The sequence below is a fragment of the Prionailurus bengalensis genome, chromosome C1 (genome assembly GCF_016509475.1).
Source record: "Prionailurus bengalensis isolate Pbe53 chromosome C1, Fcat_Pben_1.1_paternal_pri, whole genome shotgun sequence".
Classification (NCBI taxonomy): domain Eukaryota; kingdom Metazoa; phylum Chordata; class Mammalia; order Carnivora; family Felidae; genus Prionailurus; species Prionailurus bengalensis.
The window spans coordinates 14,775,365-14,801,660 of record NC_057345.1 but is presented as its reverse complement, the minus strand read 5'-3'; the positions used below and the strand labels follow the sequence as shown (position 1 = coordinate 14,801,660).

General features: G+C 49.5%; 1 protein-coding gene across 1 annotated transcript in view; it reads right to left on the bottom strand.

Moving 5' to 3' along the window:
- Positions 1 to 301: 301 nt before the first annotated feature.
- The window catches only part of VWA5B1 (von Willebrand factor A domain containing 5B1), a 42,896-nt gene continuing 16,901 nt past the window's right edge, over positions 302 to 26,296 (bottom strand). Inside the window, exons 8-21 of the mRNA XM_043573939.1 lie at positions 24,880 to 24,990; positions 22,752 to 22,954; positions 22,178 to 22,292; positions 18,720 to 18,905; positions 16,654 to 16,837; positions 15,521 to 15,711; positions 11,569 to 11,770; positions 10,784 to 11,098; positions 8,237 to 8,374; positions 5,688 to 5,801; positions 3,237 to 3,311; positions 2,302 to 2,371; positions 1,673 to 1,790; positions 302 to 808 (exon numbers count right to left, since the gene is read on the bottom strand). Of these exons, the coding sequence (XP_043429874.1) occupies positions 302 to 808; positions 1,673 to 1,790; positions 2,302 to 2,371; positions 3,237 to 3,311; positions 5,688 to 5,801; positions 8,237 to 8,374; positions 10,784 to 11,098; positions 11,569 to 11,770; positions 15,521 to 15,711; positions 16,654 to 16,837; positions 18,720 to 18,905; positions 22,178 to 22,292; positions 22,752 to 22,954; positions 24,880 to 24,990 (2,529 nt within the window). The remainder of the gene's footprint in view (positions 809 to 1,672; positions 1,791 to 2,301; positions 2,372 to 3,236; positions 3,312 to 5,687; positions 5,802 to 8,236; positions 8,375 to 10,783; positions 11,099 to 11,568; positions 11,771 to 15,520; positions 15,712 to 16,653; positions 16,838 to 18,719; positions 18,906 to 22,177; positions 22,293 to 22,751; positions 22,955 to 24,879; positions 24,991 to 26,296) is intronic.

Sequence of the window (26,296 nt, the reverse complement as noted above, 5' to 3'; positions counted from 1 at the left end):
CCCACCCACGGCTCCCTGGATGTCCAGCAGAAAGGAACCTCCAGAGCTTCTAGAGATCTAGACCACCTCCCTCACCTCACACGCTTATTTTACAGGTGGGGAAACTGAGGCCCAGACAGGGGGCAGGGGCCGGCCTAAAGTTGCACAGCTAGGTGGTAGCAAAGTTGGGATTGAACTCAGGCCTCCCGGCTGCCAGTCCAGGGCTCTTTCTAGCAGCCAATATATTGGCTGTAGCTTCAAAATCTCCCCCCCACCCAGGCCCAAATGGTCCCCTCCCTCTCCTCCCTCCCCCCACCCCCCACTACACATAATTCGGGTTATAGCAAAGCATATCGAACTCCAGATTCTCGTCCCAATGCCGCAGGAGCACGAACAGCTGGCGGGCGGCCGCCTTGAGCGTGCCCCGCGTGCGGCCCTCGGGCACCTCCTGCTGTTCCAGCCACGAGTTGGCTTTGGCGGCCACCAGCTCCCACTCTACAAAGTAGGAGGCCGAGCTGTGCTCCAGCCACGCCAGCGCCACCACCGTAGCCCAAAGCTTCCCTGTGTGTTCGATCGCAGCCCTGGTCTCCCAGCCTGGCTTGCCCCCCGCCGGAGGCTCTGGGGAGAAGCCATCACAGGAGGGGTGCTGGGCCGAGGGGCCGGCGCTGCACAGCTGGGGACTTGGGGTCTTGGGCTCAGGCTGGCGGGTGAGGGGCACTCGGTGGCAGGTGAAGGGTGAGGTCCACTTGAGCTTCTCCATGGGGACGTGGATGGCCTCGCAGAAGGCTTGGTTGAGCAGGAAGGCTCCGGAGGCCAGCTGCAGAGACACCTGTGTGGGGGGGAGCCCCTCAGTGGGCCTCAAACTTTTCAGCCTGTGCAGCCCTGGGCGGGGCAAAAGCCTGGGTCCACACCGCCCGCCCGCTCGTCCCCCCAGCCTGCCCCTCCTGCCTGGGAGACCTGAGGGGTACCCAGGCCAATTAAGCCTCTCAGGATTGCCTGGTTCCTGGTCTGTGTCCCCACAAGACACTTAGTGCCATGAACTTAGGGACTCTGTTCATCCAGTTCAAGGTTGTCTCCCAGGGTCTAGCACTGTGCCTGGTTCAACAAATACCGTAAGCACAGTGCTGTGCTGCTCAGGATATTTGGAAATTCAAAGTGACACTATGCCTCGGGAGTGTAGGGCCTGGGGCTGTGCGGTGAAAAGCTCACACCGTGTCCGTCTCCCAGCACCCTCTGATCCCCAGATGTGCTGGGGCCAGGCCCCTTTGTTCCTCAATTCAGAGACGCCCCTGCCAGACCTGGGCACCTCCCCCTGCCCGCAGCACGCCGGGCTGTCTGCAGAGCCGCTTACTAAACACACCGCGTGTCCCTGGGGTGTTAATGTTACTCACTTGTGAGCTATTCCAAGGCTTATTTTTATGTCTTGAAAAATAAACACACATAGGTGGTGGAGTAGAATGCAAAATTCCTGTGAATTTTTGAAGCAAAGACAGCGGATTGCAAAGAATGTTCACGATGCTGGTGCTGGATTCGAGCGACACTCTGAGGCCCCAGGCCCTTTCCCTGTTGGCTACTTGGGTGGGAAGGTGTAGGTCTTCTTCCCTTTGTGAAGGGGGAGGGGTGGGCAGGAGGCTCACAGGAAGGCCCCTCGGGGAGTGTGGGGGGCTGAGGTCTGGGGTCTGGGGCCACTCACCAGCGGAATGTAGTCGAAGTTCTGGCTCCCTGGGGTTGGCTCCGGAGCCTTGGTCAGTGGCTTGCTCAGGAAGCCCTTGGCTGCTCGAGTCAGCAGCCTGGACTTGTGCAGATTCAGCCTGTGTGGGGGGAACCGGGGACAGGTGGCCGTAGCTGCCCCCATGGTGTCCCTGGGAATCTCCCCCCTCCCCCTGTGCTCACTCAGCAGCTTCTGAAAGTCAGGGCCAGAAAGAATGTGACAGATGGCTTCCTCCAACCTCCTCATTTGACAGCTGGGGAAACTGAGGCCCAGGGAGGGAGGTTTGCATTTCCCAAGACATTCAGTGAGTTAGCGGCAGCCTGGACGAGGAACGTCCCATATTCTTTTTCTGACCCTCTTCTGATCATGTATTCCTTTCAGCCCCGGGGGTCAGAGAGTCTTGGGGCAGCCCTCCCAGGGGATTTGCACCTGCACAGAGACCATGGACATGTGGGGGCTTCTGCTGTGTGATGATGGGAAGATGGTGATATTTCTGGGTAGGGAGCCTCCTGGATCCCTTTTGGATTGTTCGTTTTTGTCTAAATGTCAGGCTGGGCCTGCTTTCTGCCTTTCACGCTAGGGGTGGCCCCAGGGAAGCTGATCCCACGTACCTGGATCCAAAGAGACTCTCTGAGGCCTTCAAGGAAGACAGGGTATTGGTGGCCAGACTGCGCAGGGGACCTGGAGAGCCACAGAATGACAGTTGGGGCCTGACAGATGACCCTGTCCAATGGCTCACTCCCCAGCTGGGAAACAGCGACCCAGAACGGGGCAGGGTCCTGCCTAGGTCCCTAGGGATCCAAGCTGATCATTAGGCTGTTTTTATGTATTTATTTATTAAAATTTTTTAATGTTTATCTTTATTTTTGAGACAGAGAGAGACAGAGCATGAGCGGGGGAGAGGCAGAGAGAGAGGGAGACACAGAATCTGAAGCAGGCTCCAGGCTCTGAGCTGTCAGCACAGAGCCTGATGCGGGGCTTGAACTCACAGACCACGAGATCATGACCTGAGCTGAAGTCGGACGCTCAAACGACTGAGCCACCCAGGTGCCCCTCATTAGGCTGTTTTTGACCCAGGTGGTGTGGGGAAGGGTGAAACGTGTGTCCACATATAAGAAATAGGCCTCCAAGTTTCCTTGGCTGGCGGCCGCTGGTATCTTCTGGAAGGTTACCCGTGGGGGCAGTGACAGTTTCTCATCAGCCCCCCTCACCCCCGAGTGGGGATACTGAGCTTCCTTCCCTGGAATATTGCTGGAGGATTCTAAGCAGAGTTAGGTGCTAGAATGCTCCCTCTGCTGGGAATTGGGAGGTCTGATTCCAGGCCTCGTGTTGTCACTAACTTGCTGTGTGACCTTGGGGAAGTCACTTCCCCTCTCTGAATCTTAGTTTCCATGTCTTTCAATTAAGGATACTCCTATTTATCTCACACAGGGGCATTTTGAGGAATAAATAAACCACCAAAGACTTTGTTGGGCTAACACTCTCCTGGCTCAAGGATCAATCACTCCACTATCTTAATGAAAGAGAGAGCTGACTGCCTACTCACCTTCCGAAGCAGGATGCTTCTCGCGGCCCGGGGATGTGGTCTCTCTGAAGGGCGCACTGGGGCTTTCCTCCACATCTACAACAGAGGAACCGGTGAGGCCTGAGCCCCCTGGGCCCTCCCTTTCCCCACCTCTCCTGCCCCCCAAGGAAAGCGAGGGCAAGAATTCACAGTCCCTGGGGGGTAAGTTGGACGAGCAAGGCCAGGGTTTCCATCCCTGTTTTATGGTCCTTCGTCTTCCAAAGATAACACCATCGCCCCACCGTAAGAGTCAGAGAAGCCTGGGTTCAAATCCCAACTCGCCCATTGACTAGCTGTGTGACCTTGGGAAAGTTACTTCCTTTATAAACTGAGGTCGCAAATTGAGGATAATAGTATCTATCTCGCAGTGTTGTCTTAGGGATCAAGGGAGACAATACACAGATGATGGTGCCGGGTGCCTGGCCCATGGAAAGTGCTCAATAAAGCCCTGAGCTCAGACCCCAGCAGAGAAATGCAAGCAGGCCGGGGGCCTGAGGATGGGGGGCGAGGTGGGCATTCGCTCACCAGGTCTGTGCCTCACTGAGAAGGGGCTCCTGCCAGCTCTCCAGGAGGCACTAGAACATGGCACTAACTTGTCAGAGGGCTCTGAGCCTCAGTTTCCCCATCTGTAAAATGGGAATAATAACTGAACATAGCTGGTTCAAAATGCATACTCACGGTGCTTATTCTTATGATTGTTTCAAGGGCTGGACAGCGATGGGCAATATACCATAAGGGAATTTCAAAAATATGGAAAAAGCTTCATGCATAAATGTTTATCAAAGCCTCTATGTCCCCTAGGAGGCCATTAGTGGCTCTGTGAGGGCCAGGAAGATCCGTTTATCGCTGGGGGTGCGGGAATAGCACAACAGTGCACCAGTGACTGAACGCCTGAGTGACGGAGGCACTGGGAGGCAACATGGAAGTTAGCCTCATGGCTCTGGAGCCAGACACTGCCTGGGTTCAAGTCCTGGCTCTACCAGCTGTGTGACATTGAGTAAGTCACTTAACTCCTCTGAGCCTCAGTCTCCTCATTTCTCAATGAGGAAGAGAAACTGTGTCAGATAATTAGAACAGTGGCCAGCACACAGACAGTTCTCAGGAAATGTCAGCCATTGTCATCCTTGGGGAGGGAAAGGGCTTGGGATGGAGTCAGAGTGTAGAAGTTATAGACACTTGGCTGTGAATCAGAGGTCAACTGAAAAGAAGGTATTTGTGGGGCGCCTGATGGCTCAGCCAGTTAAGCGTCTGATTCTGGATTTTGGCTCCAGTCATGATCTCCCAGTTCATGGGATCAAGCCCTGCATCCAGCTCTGTGCTGACAGCATGGAGCCTGCTTGGGAGTCTCTCTCTCTCTCTCTCTCTCCCCCCCGTCCCTCTCCTGCTCACGCTCTTTCTCTCTCTCTCTCTCTCTCTCTCAAAAATAAACTTAAAAACATATAAAATTAAAAAAAAAAAAGAGAAAAGAAGGGATTTGTGATTTTGAAGGAAGCCATGGGCCACCAAGAACTGAGCTACGGAGAAATGAAAAGGTAGACAGAAATTTCCTCTAGACTGGAAGCCTGGCTTGGATCAGGGGTTACAGCATGCTCCCCCCAGTTTTGGAGGCTCTGAGGGACCAAAGAAATGGCAGAGCTTTTTAATTCTGGAGTTACACTCTCTTCTACCCCTCACACACTGTTCCTTTTTTAACCCACCAATGTCTGTAAGGACTTTCTAGTCTCTCAGGTAAAAAACAATCAGGATCTGGGTGCCTGGCCTAGTGGTCAGGTGGGACTTCTGACGTCCTTCCCATGCACAGAAGAAGGCAGCAGATCCTCACTGAACACGAGAGGGCACGAAGGAAAGGGTTAGGACCAGGGCAGCAGTTAGGCTGTCTTTGGAGGGACCAAAGGACGCACGTACATTCAAGACACGCAGGGTGAAAGCGATCCCGTGAATTAGTGCAAGGTCACAAAAGGGTCGAATCATGAGTGTTTAAGGACCCAAGCTGTAGGCACAAGGAAATCAGGCGAAGGCGGAAAGGAAGCTTTGGGAATCCTGACAGAAGCAGATGGTGGGACCCAACCAGATGAAACTGCCTCTTTGTTCCTGGCTTTCCCCCTGGTTTGTTAGCTGTCTTGGCATTTGCTGCCTGGGAGGACTCAGGAGACTGGAGTCAGAGAACAGCCACCGGCTTGGCAAACCATGAAGGGGGAGACGTGGAGGGATGGCGCGGGCATGCAGGTGCCCCACAGCTCGCTCTGCGAGGCTGTGTTGATGGTGGCATGCTTGGGCCATGCTGAGCCTCGGGGAGCCCGGGAGGCCTGGCCTCACCCAGGCCCTGTGAGGACCCAGAGTGCAGACTCAGAGACTGGCCTCCGCAGCCTTGGACACGGGGCCCAGGCTTCAGAGCACGCCTGAGGCAGCTCTTACTCAGGTTCTGGAATTTGCCATCTCCTGCTGCCGAGTATTCCCCGAGGAGGGTCTGGGACCGTCTGAAGCCGGCAGAGGTTCCCCTCCACTGTCGGGTCAGGACCTGAGAGCTGACCATCCGCCATGCAGCACCTTCACGAGGACAAGGAGAAGGGGGTCAGATAGGTACCGTTGTGTCAGTCCTTTGCCTCTCCCCCGAGGCTAGCGGGAATGATTCTGGCTTCAGTCTGTCACTTATCCAAAGGCAGAGAGACATTTTACAAGGCAAGACCGTGAGCTTTGGAGCCAGAATGACCTGGATTTGAACCTCAGCCCCATCTCTTAGCAGCTGGATGGGGTGCTCACCACTCTGTGCCTCAGTTTTCTTATCTAGAAAATGGGGATAATAACCTTGCTGGGTACATGCTATTGCTGAGCTAGCGTTCAGAAAGCAGCAATGTTTTCTAGTTAGTTAAAAGGCTGGTTTTCTCAGGAACACCCCATTTTCCTTCTCTCTTAGTTTACTGTCCCAGAGACTGAGGTCCCAGTTCCCCTCCCACAGGGAAGGCCCCTGAAGTCCTAGGGCCCCACCAATGGGGGATGGGTAGAAGACAGATGAAACTAGAGCACCCTCGAGTATGTTTTGGGGAACCCCACTTTTGGAGAACACTAGTCGGTAAATTATGTCTTAAAAAATACCAAGGAGTTCTATGGGGAGGTAAGTTTAGAAGATGCAAACTGCAGTCCATTCTCTGAGCCTCCTGATGTAGATTATCGTACTAAAAAAGGCTCTGACAAGTTCTGCAGTCAAAAGTTCCGAGCTTAATCCAGTGGTTCCTAAATGTATTTCCTAACTAGTACTTCCTAGTTTTGTGCTGAATGGCCATGAACGGCACATGGAACTAGGGTACTGATTTCCTGGAGCACACTTTGGGAGGTACTGATCCAGGTCTTAAGGGGCTGGGGGACTTGGGTTAAGACGTGGGCCAGGTCCCCAAACCTTACAGGCTGTGGGCTACAGACACTAGGAGGACAGTCTGAGATGGGAGGGGAGGGAGAGACATCCTGAATGTCATTCAGGATGACAAAAGCCCGGTGAATGAGAATGCCCAGTGGAGGAACAGCCTGGGCTTCTGGCCAGAACCTGAAATGAGACATCTGAAAGAGGGAACGGGTCATTGATTATTTTGGTACCACAGATGAAAAACAGCAGGGGGAGTGGGGTGGGGGGGTGCACAGGAGAAATGAGGAGAGGCACATTTTGTTTTCAAACATTCTTTCAGGAGGTTTGCTAAAGGAAACAAAAAAGAAAGAAAAAAAAGAAAATGGAGGTGCAGCGGACGGGAAAATGAAATATAGGAAAGAAAAAGTACATATAGTTTATGCCCCTATGGAGAGTAACTCACCAAAAAAAAAAAAAAAAAACCACACAAACAAAAACAAAAAACAAAAAACCTAGAATAATTCCCCGAAGAGAGAATCTTTCCTTGTCTATGAGCCTGGCAGCGTTTAGAAAGATAAGCAGCATGCAGTGTTGGGGAAGGGAGATTTCTGAACAACCTCTGGGCAGGGTCAATTTTGCACAATACATCACAGTTTTCAACGGGCAGAACTTTGGATGTGCCCTCTTACTTCTGAGAGTTAATTGGCCCCAAGGAGATAACCAGACAGGGGCATAAAGATGTTTTTTGCACCGTAATTTACAATAATCAAAAGGGGGTTAAACTGAAGGTCTAATAACACAGGGCTGGTGAAATAGGTTCTGATAAACCTTAAGAGGCAGCGGGGAGGAGCAGGAGGGAACACACGCTGGAGGCAGATCGCTGGGATTCAAAGCCTGGCTCTGCCCCTCCCTGCTGTGTGACCTTGGGCAAGTAACTTAACTCCCTCTGCCTCTGTCTTCCCATCTGTAAAGTGGGGGGGGGGGGCTCATAACAGCATCTGGGTTGCAGCGCTGTTTTGAGAATTAAGTCATTTGCTGTAAAGTGCTTTGGGATGCTGTCTAACTGGCTGTTACAATGAAGAAAGTAGAAAACCCTGCAGGTATTAAAATGGTGATATAGATTCAGCTTCGTGGAAAGATATTTTCTACACCCATAGTTTGGAAAATGTAGTGCACATTGGTATGATCCAATTCATGAAAAAATTATCTGTCTTTTGATTTCTCTACATGTAGATATTCATAGAAGTCTGGAAGGATGGTCACACCAAGGAAGTAATTAGTACTCATTTCTGGAGGACTGTCAGTTCCAAGCACTTTTATTTATTTTAGGTCTTTCTGTATTTTGGAACTTTCTCCAGTGAGCACACATTGTTCCAGTTGGAAAAATACAATAAAATCATATTCACTTGGTGGGAAAAAGGGAGTGGGGTGGTTTCATGGCCTTCTGCAGAGCAGTGGGAAGGGGGCTCATGCGCCCCCCACCCTATGGTGACCAAGTCATCTGCCAGGGGCCCCTTTTGCTTCTAGGTCATTCCTTGTACTCCTCTCGGTAGGCCTATGCTCCTTTGTGTCTCAGTTCCCCTCTGCCAGCCAAGGGGGGCACTGCTTGTTCCTCAGGCATGCCCCAGCCACCCATCCGCCTTACCAGAGTTGGGGTACCCCACCACGGTGGGCAGGTACCGGCTCTCGCTCACGTCCACAGGAACAAAGGCCGTGTATTTGCTGATGATGTTGCAGGCCTTGCTGGTGTGCACAGCGTTTACCTGGTAGCGGCGGCTGGACCCTGCAGAGGGAGAAGTTGGGGGTCAGTGTGCAGGCTCGGAAAGTCCCCCTTGATGCGGAAGTTCTGGAAGCTAAAAGAAGGGCTAGACCAGTGGTCCTCATCTTTGGGATTAAATAAGCCTTTAAGGGGTGCCTGGGTGGCTCAGTTGGTTAAGCGTCTGACTCTTGATCTCAGCTCAGGTCATGATCTCAACGGCTGCGTGGGTTTGAGCCCCTCATCGGTCTCTGTGCTGGCAGCATGGAGTCTGCTTGGGATTCTCCCCCTCTCCTCGCTCTCTGCCCCTCCCCCACTCGGACTGCTTCTCTCAAAATAAATAAATAAACTTTAAATAAGTGAATAAATAAATAAGCCCTTAAAATTGAGGGGATGCCTTGACCTTAGCCCCCACCCCAGATTATTAACCTCTGTCATCATTTCCTAAAAGGACATTTTAATGTCAAAGAGCTAAGACGTCTTAAGACAAAAAAGATAGTTATACTCCTTAAATAATTTCAGCATTATTAAAAAAACCCTCTAGGGGCTCCTGTCTGGTTTGGTCTACTGAGCATGTGACTCTTGATCTTCGGGTTGTGAGTTCAAGCCCCACGTTGGGTGTAGGGATTACTTAAAAATAAAATCTCAAAAAAAAAACCCCAAACCTTTCTGTTGTCTGTATTTTCCATTTTCATTTTGCAGCTATCTGGTAAAAACTTTGTAGCAGGACTTTGCAGGTTCCCTGACTGGGTGGGGACCCCTGGTCTGGCCCATTGGGACAATCTTGCTGAGAAGAATGAAAACCAGAGAGGGAGAGGGGCGAACACAGGGTCACACAGCGAGTCAGTGATGGATCTGAATCCAAGATGGTCTGACCCCAAAGCCCAAGCCCTTTCCATGGAACAGGTGAGCAGTCTCTGGCTTGCTGCCTCCAGAGGGCTGTCTGTGTGAGGATCCAAGGAGATAAAAGGGGTACAAGTGGTTCGTAAACTGTAAGGTGAGGTGCTCATGGAAAGAAAACGATGATATACATTAAACGAAAGTACAAATAATATAAAATATAAGCAATACATTATTGTATAAACAAAGCATGAACCTATAAACAAGTACTATTCTCTATATCTGTATCTATCTATTCTCTTAAGTGTGCACCACCCTGATCCCAGGAGTCACCATCTTAGGAAAGTTTGTCCCACTTCCTGAGCTAAATTAGCTCCCCTCCCATCCCGTTATAGGATTTCTTGGATCCCTGTATTTCTTAATAGCACTTAGGACAAATGCACTCAATTAATTGTGTGTATAATTATTTGATTGATGTCGGCTTCCTGGCTAGTCCTTGTCAATCAAGCACTCGTAAGTAAGGGTAGGAATTGTGGTGGTCATCGCACTGTTCAGCTTCGAGCCTGGCCCCCCGCTGATCCAAAATCAATAAAATGGCCTTGATGAGTGAGGGAGTGGACCGACTGGGTTTGGGGGGGGGGTTCCCTAAGAAGGTGCGTCCCAGAGGAGCGGGTCAGGTGGGACAGGGCTGGCTCCATCGTTCTGTCTCTGGAGCCCTACAGGGGGCGCTGTAAGGGGAAGCCGTGGGAGTGAGGGGGAATGGGGGACCTGTAGTAGAGGGGAAGAAGGAAAGAGGGGAAAGGACGGATCACCGGAGGGGGTGAGAGGGGTGGAGGAGTCCCTGGGGAGGAGAAGGTGGTTGGGGGATGGGGGCTGATCAGGAGAGGATGGAACACCTGGCTGTGTGTGTGGGCGGGGGGCTGGGGGGTTGGGGGAGAGGAGAGGCACTTGGAGGCTGCAGTGTAGGGAGAAGAGGTGGAGCATAGACAATGGCAGCTGTGGGAAGATGCAAAGAGCTGAAGCCAGGGGAAGGGAGCAGATCTCCGGGTGGGTGGGCCGGGAGGGCTACGGGGCATTGGGCGGGGCTGTGGGGAGGGGGCCGAACGCGGCAGCTGTGAGGGGGAGGATCCTGGTGGGAAGCTTGGGATGGGCATTGGGCGGGGCTGCGGGGAGGGGGCGGATCATGGTGGGAGGAGTGGGATGGGCATTGGGCGGGGCTGGGGGGAGGGGGCGGATCATGGTGGGAGGAGTGGGATGGGCATTGGGCGGGGCTGCGGAGAGGGGGCGGATCATGGTGGGAGGAGTGGGATGGGCATTGGGCGGGGCTGCGGGGAGGGGGCGGATCATGGTGGGAGGAGTGGGATGGGCATTGGGCGGGGCTGCGGGGAGGGGGCGGATCATGGTGGGAGGAGTGGGATGGGCATTGGGCGGGGCTGCAGGGAGGGGGAGGATCATGGTGGGAGGAGTGGGATGGGCATTGGGCGGGGCTGCGGGGAGGGGGAGGATCATGGTGGGAGGAGTGGGATGGGCATTGGGCGGGGCTGAGAGGAGGGGCTCCGGGAGGGCAGATAGGAGTACGCAGGCCGTGGGGCTCACCTTGCTCGATCTCGTTCTCGCGCTCCGCCAGCTGCTCGAAGTCGCGGATGATGGCGCGGGCCGCCAGGTGGTGGAAGGTCTCGCTCCACAGGTCGGCCTCGTGTGCCCCTCCCCTCTCCGGGCCGGGGGGCCCCAGCTCAAAGCTCACTTCCCACTGCAAACGTTGGCTGTCGCGCAGGCCCTTGACCACGGCCTTGCCCAGCACCGGGCCTGGGGTAGGGGGCCTGCTGGGACTGACCCGATCCTCGGACTCGGCCAGGGGTTCCCAGTCCGAGGACGTCTCGGTCTCGAAGGTGGAAGGGTGATGGGACGGTTCTGCGAGTGGAGGGACAAGCAGGTGGTGCTCTGGGCTGGGGCACGGAGGGTCAATCCCTAGGGACATCATTCCTCCCCAGGGTGCAGACATCCCTAAGCAAGTACTGTCTTCCCCCGACCCTCCCCACCTCAAGGAACACAGGATTCCTTCCCTAGGACAGCTGGAGGGTATGGCTTCTCCCCAAAATGGGGCAGACCCACCTCCCAGGAATCCAGTACTTGAGGTGGCCAGATAGAATGGTGTGGGGACACTTGGGCGCAAGAATGCAGCCTCAGGGACATCTGGGATCCTCACAGCCAGCCCAAGGGCTAGGTTGATTGGGAGAGTGAGGTTCTCTGGCAGGGATGGGCAATAACGGATCCTTCTCCCTCAAGGGCACAGAGGAAGGCATTTGCCATCAGTCCTATCATCTGAAGGTGAAGGATTCCTTCCTGTCCCCAGTCAGGTCCTGGACCCTGCAGGCACTTACCCAGGTCCCCAGGGCTACGGCTGTCTGAAGCAGGCTTCAGGTTAAACCCAAGATCGGGCTCTTTCATGGGGCTCCAGGTCTGGGTCTCCTGGCTGGAGGGCAGGCTGGGCTGGCAGCCTTGGGGCAGCAGAGACGGCCTGCGGGCACCTGGGCCGCGGAGTTTGGGGCCCTGGCTCAGGTCCGGACCGCTGTTGAGCAAGGGCTAGGAGTGCAGGAGGGAAGGGAGGAGACTGAGCTCCTGGTGGCTGCCCTCTTCCCTCCACCCCTAGCCACAGCTCTTTCCCTGGGCACTTCAGCTCCTGCGGTTCCCAAGGACACATAACCTACTCTCTACTACCCATGAGGAACCATCAACACAAACAATCCCAAAGCATGGATAAAGCCCAAAGCATGGAAAACCATGGAAAATCACATACCATGGATAATATTCTAAATCCACTTTTTTTTTTTTTTGCCATAAAGTTTAAAACTTTGTGTGTGTGTTGGGAGGAGGCTAAAATTATCAGTGTTTTCCTTATGTCTTCTCATATGTCATGCTTAAAAGGTCTTTCCCACTCAAAAAAACTCTTCTGGAATTTTTATGATTTATTTTTGTTTGCTTAAATCTTTGATTCACATGAAATTTATTTTGGTGTCAAGGAATAGAAACCAGCCTTTTCCTTGATTTTCTGAGTAGTACAGATCTCAACACTGCTTCCTGAATATGGTCCATTCATTCAGTTTCTAGGGTTTATCAGTTCCCTGCCTCTCTCCTGTCAAAGCTCTCATGTACATTTGGTTTTATTTCTGGACTTTCTCTTCTGTTTTGTGCGTTTAATCTGTCTGTTCTTGTGCTGGTACAAAAAAAAAACATCAAAAGGAAGGGATAAACTGGGAAATATATTTGCAACATGCATGACAAAGATCATTTTCAAGAAAAAGCGCTTGTAAATCACTGGGGCAGGAGGGCAGAGGTAGAATGTGGGTTCAGGGTATCTACAGGCAATTCAAAATGTATCAAATAAACCCATGAAGAAATGTTCTGCTTCATGAGCATTGCTCTAAATTAAAATAAGTTATGATTTTTTTCCGTTTTCCAGATTGGCAAATACTTAAACATTTGATGACACACATTGTGGCTAATTGGGGAGACAGGGTAGGGTCTCTCTCTTGGACTGTCGATGTGGGCGTAAGCCGGTGCACGCCTGTGGGAGGAACCTTTAGCAGTGTGCTATCAACATGAAATGTGCACAGGCTCCTTTGACCCAACAATTCCATTTTCAGAAATTTAATTCTGTGGAACACACAAGGATGCAGATATCTACGTGCACGTACTGTAGATTTGTTGCAGTATTGTTTGTAAAAGTGAAAAATCTGGACCCTGTCAAAAACGTGCATCAATAGGGGTTACAAATAAGTTATTATGGTAGATCCACACAACGGAATGCCACACAACCCAGAAATCAAAGTGGCAGATCTCTTCCTACCAACGTGGGAAGCTGTCCGAGATCAAACATATTTTAAAAAAGTAACTTGGAACTGTTCGGTATTTTGATTGTGGAGATAGTTACAGGACTATGCATTTGTCAAAAGTCACAGAACAATTCACCAAGAATTGTACACTTTACTGTATACAGAAAAGTGGATTAAAAAGGGGCACCTGGATGGCTCTTCCAGTTAAACGCCCAACTTCGGCTTGACTCATGATTTCACTGCTCCTAAGTTTAAGCACCATGTTGGGCTCTCTGCTGTCAGCACAGAGCCCGCTTCAGATCCTCTGTTTCCCACCCCTCCCCCCCACCTCCTCCACTCGTTCTCTCTCTTTCTGCCTCAAAATAAATAAATAAACTTAAAAAAAAGACATTAACAAAGTAAATCAGAGATTTACTTATGGACTTTGGAGAGATCCAATAATAATTGGATAGATTGGAGATTTATAATGTGATTCTTCAAAACGTGTGTGTGTGTGTGTGTGTGTGTGTGTCTTTGTAGTATTTCTGAAAGGAAACACTGAAAATCCAGTGGGTTTGGGCACAGGGAAGGGGTGATGTTAGTTTTACTTTATACCTGACTGCACTGTTTGAGGGTTTTTATTGTAAACTCTGAATGTGTAGTACTTCTGTAATTAAAGAGTATTAATTAAAAATGAATTTTGTGCCTCCGGGAAACTTGCTATGCTTGGTAGGGGGAGGGGATTGGGAGGGGCGAAAGGCACTTACAAGATGAAACAGAGAAAGCGCCTCTTAGGTTTTAAGGTCAACAGTTAACCATGGAATCTTCCTCATCTCTATCAAGTATTTACTGAGAAGAGGACTGTGCCTCTCCATTAGATGGGGACTCCTTAGGGCAGGGGCCGGGGTCCTCCTTCCCATCTCCTCTGGGGCTGGGGACAGTACAAAGGTGTGGGAGAAGGAAAAGACCGTCGGTCATTGTTAGGATGTCCCTGATGGAAGCTGGTACCCAGCCAGGGCTGCTGGGTCCCAAGGGATCCTTAGTCCCCCTCTCCCATGATAGACTGGGATTCCCCTCACCCCTGCCCCAACATCACAACCACAGCAAGAAACAGACGCTGCTACAGCTTCCATGGTAACAGATTGGTCTAAGATGCAGTCCTTCACCCAGCCAGAGGCTGCAGGGAGTGTGTACGTGTGTGTGCTTGCATATGCATGTGTGTGCGTTTGTACCACGTGTTGGGGAGAGTCAGACTGGAGAAGCCAAGCAGGGGCTCAGGGAGAGACGAGCAAAGATGGGCCAGAAGCAAGCAGGAGGGAGCAGATGCTAAGCTGCCCAGAGCTCTCACCAGGTAGAGGTGCATCTAAGGGACACCTACTGCATACCAGCTGCTGCTCCAGGGCACTGCATCTCTTATCAGCCATTGCCTGCAAGAGCCTTCCACTACAGTTGGCTCTCAAAAACATCTGTTGATGGCTGTTATTAGCTCAATCATCTGCACAAGCTATTCTCCCCATTTCACAGAAGGGAAAATCAGGGCTCAGAGAGGGTAAGCAACATGCTTAAGGAGCAGAGTCTGCCTGAGTCCAAGGGTAGTGTCTTCCAACTGGCTAAGCACAGAGAAGGGCCTAGGTGGCCGAGTCTCTGCCCCGGGGGAGAGGGCAGGAGCTTACGGAGGGGCGGGGATGGAGGGGGAGGTGGGTGGCATGGGAGAAGTAACGGCTGCTTTTATGGAACCAGGACCTAATGATGACAAAGCTACATGAAACCCATTCCTAAGAAAATGGGAGAAAGGCATGCAGATAATAAGAAACCCCAATCTGGTTTAGGACAGTGTTTCTCTGTCTGGTGACTTTACCCTCTTCCCCAGGGGTATTTGGCAGTGACTGTTTTTGGTTATGGTGATTGAGGGTGCATTTCAGTTGGTAGAGGCCAGGGCTGCTGCCAAACATTCTACAAAACACAGGACAGCGCCTGCCACAAAGAATTATCGTGTCATAGTGCTGAGGTGGAGACACTCTGGTCTAGCTGAATGGCGGGGCGACTGGTCCTGCTCTGGCTCTAACTCTGCAATGATCTCTGCCAGGGGTGAATGTGCAACCCTTGGGATTTGCAGAAGGTGCAGTGTGATGGAGGGAGGGAAGCAGGGGCTTTGTAGGGAGAGGGTCCTGGGTCGCAGTCCCCTGACTGGCTATGTGACCCTGGATAAGTCACTTTACCTTTCTGGCCCTCAATTTCCACATCTGTACAGAGTGGGGGCGGTCAGCTCCCCCACCCGCTTCGATGCTCCCTGCTGGCTGGGAGGTGTTTGTGTGCATGGAATGAGTGATGTCACTGGCCAATGGGTACCATTATTAGAAAGGGGGTCAGGCAGGTGAAGATCCAGAAAAATGAAGAGGAAGTGACTTGTTTGACAGAATAAGATGTGGCAGAAAAGGCCCCATCCTTGTGGCTGAAGCAGGACACACAGCTCTCTCCCCATCTATGGTCTCCCCCAGCTCCAACTTGCCCTGCTCGTTACCTGCAGATCAATCTGCCACCACGAGGCTTCTGTGCTGGTCTGGTTGGTGAGATCCTGCGGCTTGGCTTTCCGCAGTGGGTATCTCCTGGCAGGCACTGTGGGGTCGCTGGCTGTGGTGGCCCTTGGGGAAGGCTTGTGGTTGGTGATCTGGTTGGTGCTATATGCCCGCCGTCGCTGGGAGAAGTCCAGACCTGAGTAGGGTGGTGACAGGGGAGCCATCAGGGTGGAGAACAGTGGGGAAGGAGAGAGGGGCTTGTATGCTCCTTTCCTGCTTGGAAACGTCTTGCATTTTCTACCTCTTGCCTGGTGAAAGATTTGCAGGTGTCTCGGCTCACCTGGCATTTAAAGTCTTGCCTAATCTGGTCCCAATCCATCTACCCAGCTACTGTCCTTTCTGCTCCTTTTTCAATGTATTATGTGCTCCAAATATGCCAGATGAGCAATCAGTTGTGTATGTGTTTTCTAGGTGTCACACTTCCACATCTCAGGTCCATTTCTGCTGCCTGGAATCTCCTCTCTTCCCGCTTCTAAGAATCAGTGCCCTCGTTATGTCTTTGTTGATATCCTCTACCGATGTGTCTTTCCTTGGGACCCTCACAGCTTGTTAAACTTTCCTGTGGTCCCTGTCACTCCGCTTCTATCAGAGTTAGGGCCAATTGTATCTGTTTCACTAGGCGGAGAGCTTCTGAAGGACAGGAGTCCGCATCTGGGGTATCTTTGCTTCCCAGATCTGTGTTGGGTAGCCTAGCCTTAGCAGGTGATCCCTTCTCTTTCTCTGCCCCTCGTGTGATTCTCTCTCTCTCCACCCTTGCTCACTTGAGCCCCCCCCACCAAAGTAAGTAAGTAAGTAAATAAATAAATACCTAGGACCAGAAATTAACACCATAAAGAAGCTTTGGGTCCAGACAGCTCTCAGACCCTTTGTCTGTACCCTCCCCCTCTTTCAAGTTTCATGATTTGGCCAAATTGCTTAAAGTCGCCAAGACTCCGTTTCATCATCTGCAGATAGGGAGAGCAGTACTCATCTGCACAGCTGCAGTGAGATTGTATAAAACAGCTTAGCACATAGTAACTGCTCAGTAAAATGTAGCAACCATGGCTTCCCTGGAAGAGAGAGTGGAGCACAGGCTAACCAAGATTGGCGATGGAGTCTCCGGTGGACGGCTGGGCATCTTTAGGCTGCCTCGGGCTGCAGGGTGCGCCCATGCCCCTGACACAGTCCCTGCTGTCTGGGCTGGGCCCCTCGTCCTGTGAGTGGTAGAAGACAGAGCTGCTGGACTCTTGAGAGTGCAACATGCTGTATCGTCTCCTTTTGTCCTGGAGGGAGGGAGAGAGAAGAGGGCAGAGAGTGAGGCTAGGTGTCGGAAAGAACATGTGCAGGGCAGCAAGCATGTGACAGGAGGTGACAGACATTCAATCTTTGAAGATCTGGAATAACAGGAAAGCTTTTTGCTTGCTTGATTTGTTTAGGCAGACTTCTGTTTAAGAGATGGTGAATGGCATTGACTCTCCATATCATTTATACTATTTATATTTTTAATTATCTTATTTATTGAAACATGTTTAAAAATGTCATTCTAAATGCCACTGCTGTCTCCAAATAGGTCATCAAAATTAACAGAATGAACCATCTGTTCCTTCCATTCCATTCTCCATGATATAAATATATATATAAAACATAAGGGCTTTGGAGGGTCACTTTTATTCTACCAAAGCTGGACTGTATTACTTACATTTATCAGTATCTTGAATTTTGCACTTAAAACATTTTGGAAATCCTGCATATCAACTATTCTTTTTAGCAATTGACTGAATAAATATTCCCCCACCCCTTATTTTTAAGCATTCGCTTTGCGGCCATTTATTTTTGCCGCCATAAAAAATTGCTACGGTGAATCCTTGGGCACGAATCCATTACATCACTTTTATTTCTATGTGTTAGATTCTTAGGAGGGATTTCTGGGCTGAAAAGTTATGTATTTCAAATTTCATTAGTTATTTCTAGATTGCTTTCCAGGGGGAAAAGTCATGTTTTCACCACGATATACAAGGGTACCCTTACCCAACAGCCTTGGTAAGAGTGGGAGAAAACTTTGCCATTCTCATGAGTAAGGAAAGGGAAGGGATTTGATGGTCCCTTCTAGTGGTAGGGTCTGCTGGTGATCTGCTGCCTCCAGACCTCCGAGAAGGGTCTATACTGTTCAAAGACTGACCAACTTCTCCCTGCATTTGAATGCCCTGCTCTCCACAACACATTAACCATTACCCTGACCACGATTCTTAGGAGATTCTATAACATTCTAAAATCTGGAAATTGCACATAAAATTCTAACTTCTCTTGTAAGACTGAAAACACATTTAACACAGAGCCCACATTCCTGCATGGGAACAGTTTGTTAGAGCTGGGTAGGGGACCACCCAATTTAGATGGGTGCATGCTGTCCAATTTGCCATATTCCTTATCACTCCTTATAGCCTTTCTATGGACTCAGTGATCACTGCTATCCTTCATGGCATTTTCCCTTTTATTTTTATAAGTTAATTTCAATCATTTTATACCTGCACAATCCCTCTAGGCAATGAGTTTGTGACTCCTGCTTAAAAATAAAACAAGAGGACAAATCCTTCAAGCAGGAGAGGAGAGACTCACTAAAGAGGGAAGATGGATGGGGAAATAGCTTCTCGGGCAATCTCCCACGTTTTAACATGAACTCCACCTTCTTCATAGACATTCCTCACTTTTATCTCACGTCTGTCACCACATACAAGAGAATTATCCATGTAAATAAAACACAAACTCATCTGAGGAGACATGACCTGAATAGAGTGTTTGGGGAAAGAAACCTGAACGCAGTTATTCTGAAATGAATTGTTTATCAAAATCACCTTGAGGAGATTGTATAAAATATAGGTTCCTAGGCCTTACCCTCAAAGACTTTGATTCAGTAGGCCGAGGTTGGAGGTTGGAGTCTGCATTTTAAGCACGTTACCCCAAGTTTTCTGTTGCAGGGGATCTTAAGAACCACGTATTGCGATGATAGCACTTAGCCAAGCAATGTCATCATGACCACATGCCCTTGGCCTGGCCACCATGCCCCACAACTGTAAACACCAGATCCAATTAGTTCCTAGTTCCCAGTAGTCTTTCCAGCTAAGGATGGCTTTGTGGGCAAGGTTCTGGAATGTCTAAGATACTTACATATCTGGGATGGGAGATGTATAAGGAGGCATCACACACAATGCCATACCCCACCAGCCGCTCTCCAGGGAAGAGGCAGCTGGTGCTGACAGGCGAGATTAGGACCTCGGTGGTCTCAGGGAAGACCCACTCCACAGTTACATCACTCAGGACTGGGGCCATAGCCTTCTTCAGGGATTTGATCATCTGTTGGGCACAGTCAGAACACAGGTTGGAGACATGCGTGAGCAGGGACATGCACATAGGAGGAGCACCCACAAAGATCATGTGGGTATGAACACGAGAGGGTGTGAGCAGAGAAGACACAGTGGGCTTTGGGGTGGCTTGTCCAACAGTGAACATGCCTCTGAGCTTCTTAAACTACCAGAATGCTCCTCTAAGCCTAGCATATTATAATGGGAAAACCCAAGACCCAAAGTAAGGTTGTGACTAGCCCAGGGCCCACAGGAAGCTTGTGTCAAAGCGTGGACTAGAGAGTGATCTTGAGCAAGTTAATTTGCCTCCCTGGGCCTCAGTTTCCCCATTGGTAAAGTGAGTTAGTAATTTTCAACTCTCAACGTCATTGGGAGGATTAGCCGAGATACTGGATTGAAGTAGCTGCCTCATGATAAATGTTCAATACATGTCATCTGTGGGGGTGGCTTGGGTGACTCAGTCAGTTGAACATCTGCCTTCAGCTCAGGTCATGATCTTGCAGTTTGTAAGTTTGAGCCCTGTGTTGAGCTCAGAACCTGGAGCCTGCTTTGGAATCTGGGATTCCCTCTCTCTTTGCCCCTCCCTCACTCACACTTTGTATCTCTCTGTCTCTCAAAAAGTAAATAAATGTTAAAAAAATTTTTTTTAAATGGAAAAAGTTTCCATGCTCCTGGATAGGAAGAACAAATATTGTTAAAACGTCGATACTATCCAAAACAATCTATATATTCAATGCAATCCCTATCAAAATAACACTGGCATTCTTCACAGAGCTAGAACAAATAATCCTAAAATTTGTATGGAACCAGAAAAGACCCCGAATAGCCAAAGCAATCTTGAAAAAGAAAACCAAAGCAGGAGGCATCACAATCCCAGACTTCAAGCTATACTACAAAGCTGTAACCATCAAGACAGCATGGTACTGGCATAAGAACAGACATTCAGATCATTGGAACAGAATAGAGGACCCAGAAATGGACCCACAAACATACGACCAACTAATCTTTGACAAAGCAGGAAGGAATATCCATTGGAGTAAAGACAGTCTCTTCAGCAAATGGTGCTGGGAAAACTGGACAGCGACATGCAGAAGAATAAACCTGGACCACTTTCTTACACCAGACACAAAAATAAACTCAAAATGGATGAAAGACCTAAACATAAGACAGGAAGCCATCAAAATCCACGAGGAGAAAGCAGGCAAAAACGTCTTTGATCTTGGCCGCAGCAACTTCTTACTCAACACGTCTCTGGAGGCAAGGGAAACAAAAGCAAAAATGAACTACTGGGACCTCATCAAGATAAAAAGCTTCTGCACAGCGAAGGAAACAATCAGCAAAGCTAAAAGGCAAAAGACGGAATGGGAGAAGATATTTGCAAATGACATATCAGATAAAGGGTTAGTATCCAAAATCTATAAAGAACTTATCAAACTCAACACCCCAAAAACAAATAATCCAGTGAAGAAATGGGCAAAAGACATGAATAGACACTTCTCCAAAGAAGACATCCAGATGGCCAATCGACACATGAAAAAATGCTCCACATCACTCATCATCAGGGAAATACAAATCAAAACCACAATGAGATACCACCTTACACCTGTCAGAATGGCTAACATTAACAACTCAGGCAACAACAGATGTTGGCGAGGATGTGGAGAAAGAGGATCTCTTTTGCATTGTTGGTGGGAACGCAAGCTGGCACAGCCACTCTGGAAAACAGTATGGAGATTCCTCAAAAAACTAAAAATAGAACTACCCTACGGCCCAGCAATTGCACTACTAGGCATTTATCCAAGGGATACAGGTGTGCTGTTTCGAAGGGACACATGTACCCCCGTGTTTATAGCAACACTATCAACAATAGCCAAAGTATGGAAAGAGCCCAAATGTCCATCGATGGATGAATGGATAAAGAAAATGTGGTATATATATACAATGGAGTATTACTCAGCAATCAAAAAGAATGAAAAGTTGCCAGTTGCAACTAGGTGGATGGAACTGGAGGGGATTACGCTAAGTGAAATTAGTCAGAGACAGACAAAAATCATATGACTTCACTCATATGAGGACTTTAAGAGACAAAACAGATGAACATAAGGGAAGGGAAACAAAAATAATATAAAAATGGGGAGGGGGACAAAACAGAAGAGACTCATAAATATGGAGAACAAACAGAGGGTTGCTGGAGGAGTTGTGGGAGGGGGGACGGGCTAAATGGGTAAGGAGCACTAAGGAATCTACTCCTGAAATCATTGTTGCACTATATGCTCACTAATTTGGATGTAAATTAAAAAAAAAAATTAAAAAACAAACAAACAAAAACGACAGCTGTCGTTTAGCACCAGCTAGGCTGATTTCTTCAAAGGTACTGCAAAGCTGGAGAAAAATGATTTGGAGATTGTGGCAGCCAAAAAGGTGCACTCCCAGATCTCCCTCAGAGGAAGACTGTGTTCTTTGCAGCAAGGCATGCAGTTAGGTGATAGTCTCCAGATGTAATGCTCCAGCTTCTGAGCCAAGACCACACTTCTGCCTGGAAGCCCTGAGGCAACGGCTGAGCAGGGCGGACCTGATGTTTCAGCCTAATCTGACTACCTAATGGGGATCTTTGCTCCAGAGCTCTCCGTTGGGTCCTTGCTGAGACCTTGCCAGACCTGCAGTCAGGCTCTCCCTTCTCCATGCTGCTTCCCTTCCTCCCTTTCACAGGCATGCAAATGCATCATGGGCTGAAGAGTGCTCCTTCCTGCTTCTTCCTCTTTCCTCTTTCATAGATATTATCCCCCAGTGAATCTCTTGCACTCTTAACTCCAGAGCTGTCCCTGGTTCCTGGAGGACCTGGGTTGACACAGGGTTTTTCTAAGGGTTGAGTTATTTGTGCCAACTGTGCAGAAAATGGAGAGAAGACTATAATCCCCTTGATTTCTGGGTCCTTTAGATTTCTTTTGAGACACCATTTGTCACCATCAGGAATGTGGTCAGAAATGACCCCAAACACAACTCATATCCATAGAGGCAGTGACTCTTTCAGAAGCCCCTCTCCTGCCCAGCCAGGGGACGGAGCACGTAGATCCGGTGACTGGAGACCAATGGATCTAGTGTCCTGGACTAGCTCCAGAAGGTGCCCACTCTGTGGCCTCCACCTCTCTGATCCTCACTGGGGCGTAGTGTGGCCTAGCGGGGAGCTCAGACCTGGATGAAATGAAGTTCCGGCTCCACCCCTGAGGTACCAGCACCAGAAGAGACTGAGCCCCTGTCGCCCACCTTGGGTTGCAGCCGTTCTCCCTCCATCAGAAACTCAGCACTGCCCTTGGACACAGTTGCCAACCCTTTCACCAGTCTGTGGCACACGTTGGGTCCAATTCCAAAGCTATAGCACCTGGGAGAAGGGGAGGAGAGAGGCTGCTACTTCTGGTCCTCTGGGCCACCTTTGTCCCTTTGGTGGGGAAAGGGACAGAGCATGAGCCGGCAGAGCTATCTTAGAGCTGGTCCTAACATCAGGCAGAGGGTGAAGGTGAAGGAAGAGGACCAGCAGCAGGCACTCAACATTCACAATAGCCCATCAACCCCCACCCCAAGACAGAGTCAAAGCAGCAGGAAGACTTCCTCTGACGAGGCTGCCCTTTGGAAGCAGAGGTGTGGGCGTCTCATTCCATCTGAACTCTTGAGGCAAAAAGGCAAACTCTGAAGTCAGCTACACCACCCTGGACGCAAAGCACTGTAGGAATTGGGAGTTCTCTCCTCCCCTTCTGGCACTTTCCATGATGCCCTGGTTCAGCCACCCCCAGCCCAGGGCCACCCAGGATAACCAAGCCCTAGACCTTCAGCCTGTGCCCACCTGGTGGAGAAGGCATGGTTTCGCACCAGTTCTAGCACCTTCCCGGTGTTGTTGATGGCACCGTCCGTGATCAGGAAGAGAATCCGTGGGTGGCCTCGGTGCACTGGCTGCCGGATGATCCACTTGAGCGGGGAGAGGATATTGGTGCCACCCATGTCGGCCCGCATTCTCTGGATGTTATCACAGGCCATGGCCACGCTCTCCTGCAAGGAAGTGCCACAGGCAGGGAAGGTAGTCCCCAGGATCACCATATGGCTCTGAGACTCCAAGCCCCCTGGAGGATAAGTCCTTTGTTTCCCTAGATCTTAGTTGGGTCTCGCTGGATTGACTCATATTCCCAATTTCAACCCTGTCCGTGCACAGGAGGAATAGATGGCGACTCATTTGGGGTGATTCTGCCCAATAACACCCCCTACCAGTGCCCTAATGCTGTTGATGGTGTGTTCACTTACCTTTGTCCTTTCTTTGTTCCTCATTAAAAATATAAACACCCCTTAAAAGGTAGCACATCAAGCCCCAACTGCTCAGCACAAATGAGGTGTCCTTTTCTGATGAGCAAGGCAGGAGGTGTAGTGATATAAGAACATTACACTAGAAATCTCAAGACTTGAGTCCTGGCCTGCCTGAGATGCTAACTCCCTATGGTGCTTTGAGGAAATCAAAGTACCCCAACATGGGCTTCAGATCCCCCTTCCCCTGGATCAATACTGTGAAACTCAACTGGCCAAGGACTGCTGTACCAGATGGATGTCACTGCAGCAGGAACATATTCTCACTGGACATCAGATGTCCTGCTCCCGATTCACGAAGATGCTCTTTCAACTCCCATGATTGGGGTAACGGCATATAGCAAAAGTCTTGAAATGTATATGTCCCTTTTGAACCAACAGAACTAAGGATTTATCCTAAGGGAATCATTAAGGATGGGTACAGAGTCTTTGCTACAAAGATGACTGAATAGAAAAATAAATGGAAGCAATTTAAATGCCCAACTGTAGGGATCTAGTTAAGTAAGTCCCGATTTACCTGTGTAGTGAAATACGAGGCAGCCATTTACATTATGCTGCAGATTAATATTTACTGGCACGGAAATATGCTTATGATAGGCTGTTGTGTTGTGGCAGGTCTAATCCTATCTTTATTAAAAATGTGTGTAAATATATAGGACAAGGTCTGGAAGGCTTTATACTAAGCCTATAACAGTGGGCTTTCTTTCTTTTTTTTTGTGATGTGATCATGGGAGATTTAAATTTTTTTCTTTTTGATTATCCAGATTTAGAAATTGTGGGACAATCAATATATAATTTTTAAAAAAATATTTTAAAAGCCCATAAAGTTATTTTTCACTGAAAAATGTTCTTTCTTCCTCTCTCCTCTCCCTCCCTTACTTTCTTTCTTCCTGTTCCTAGGTCTGGATAAGATATGCTCCAATTTTGAACATGCTGCTGGGGCCCCAGCCCTCTTGTTCTAAATTGTAGTTTGAACCTTGTGAGTTCTATTCTTAGTCCACCTCCCCACCTATTCACTCCACAATCCCCTTTCCACTCCCTCCTTTAACTCAACCTTGCATGGGTCCATCGTTCTCTTGAAACAGAGGCTGCAGTGAGTGGCAGGCCTAGGATATATCCCATCTCCACCCCTTCCTTGTATCCCCTCTTTGTGCACACCTACACTTTGCCTAAAATATTCCTTATTTTAAAGAGGAGACAGGGCGCCTGGGTGGCTCAGTCAGTTGAGGGTCCAGCTCTTGATTTTGGCTCAGGTCATCTCAGGTCATGATCTCATGGTTGTGGGATTGAGCCCAGCATGGAGCTTGCTTGGGATTCTCTCTCTCTCTCTCTCTCTCTGCCCCTCTCCCACTCATGCACATGTGTGCATGATCTCTCTCTCTCTCTCTCTCTCTTAAAATAAATAAACTAAAAAAAAAAAAAAGAGAGAGAGAGAGATGTTAGAAACCGGCCTACCCAGAGATAGCCTCCCTGGTTCTCTGCTTGTGGGCATCATTGAGGTGCCACGTGAGGGATGGCTTCTGGGGCTGGCCTCAGGGTTACCTGCTCCTTTTTTTTCTTCTTTTCCTCTGCTCCTCACCACCCATCCACTCCTGGACCCAGCCCTTCCCCCTCCTTACCTCACTGTAGGTCTGGCTGGAAGGAAAGAGGGTCTTAAATGTGGATCCAAACCCAATGACATTGAAGAGGCAGGCCGGCATGAGGCTCTTAAGAGCCACCAGCATGGCATCCTGGCAGGCAAGAAAGGGATGTTCAGAATTCAGAAAGGAGCTACGACCTTTGCCACCACACACCAGTGTTCTCATCCCAGCCAGAAACGGCCTGCAGGCAGGCCTTCCACCCCCCGCCTGCACCCAACATTGCCTTCTCCCTCAGATCTAGAAATTTGCTGACAGGGAGACCAGAGGCTGGACCAAAGCCATCATCATAAAACTTCTCACCCGTGTAGCAAGCCTGACTTCTCAAAGTCTTTCTATTATATTTGCCAGTTCCCTTTCACCTCCTGCTGACCCTGAGAGTTGGGGAGAGCAGAGAATATCCATTCCCTTCTGCAAAAACAAAATCAATGTCTAAGGGAGGCACGTGGCTGGGTCCAGGGCACACTGTTGATGGAACAGGCTTCTGGCTTTCATCCAGGGCCTTCTGCATCAGATGGGCCCACTCCCCACTGTTAACTAGGGGACAAGTCTCTTAGGGACAGTCTCTTCAGCTCGTATTTGTTAAATGCCAGGAGATACTTAACACACATTACTGTATGTAATCTTTGCAATAACCCTTTAGGCAGGCAAAACATTATTCCCCTTTTATACAAGAGAAAATTGAGGCACAGAGGGGTGCAATAAGTCATTGGTGAGCATTCTGACAATAGTGGAGTCAAAAACTCAAACATGTGTCACCTTGCCTCTGAAGTTTGTGAACAGTAGAGTCCTAACCTGCTTAACTAGACAACACCAGGAGACCTTGATGAAGGTCTGTTGAAATAAATAATGACAAAGAAGAAAGATGGAGAGATGGTGGGGGCGGGGGATGATGATGACGATGATGATGATGATGTTGATAATGATGATGATGATAGAACAGTGCAGTAGTAAATAACAAGCAATTACTATGTGCCAAATCCTGTGCTAAGCACTTTCTATTAGTCATCTCATTTAATCTCTTTAACATGTATTACAGCACAGTGGTTAAGAAGATACATTTTGAAGTTAGATGTATGTTGGTTTATTTTTTTTTTATTTTTTTTTTCAACGTTTATTTATTTTTGGAACAGAGAGAGACAGAGCATGAACGGGGGAGGGGCAGAGAGAGAGGGAGACACAGAATCGGAAGCAGGCTCCAGGCTCTGAGCCATCAGCCCAGAGCCCGATGCGGGGCTCGAACTCACGGACCGCGAGATCGTGACCTGGCTGAAGTCGGACGCTCAACCGACTGCGCCACCCAGGCGCCCCAGATGTATGTTGGTTTAAATCTCACTTTTGCCCCATTACTAACTTGACCTTGGGTTAGTTATGTCCCTCCTCTAAGCCTCAGCCTGGC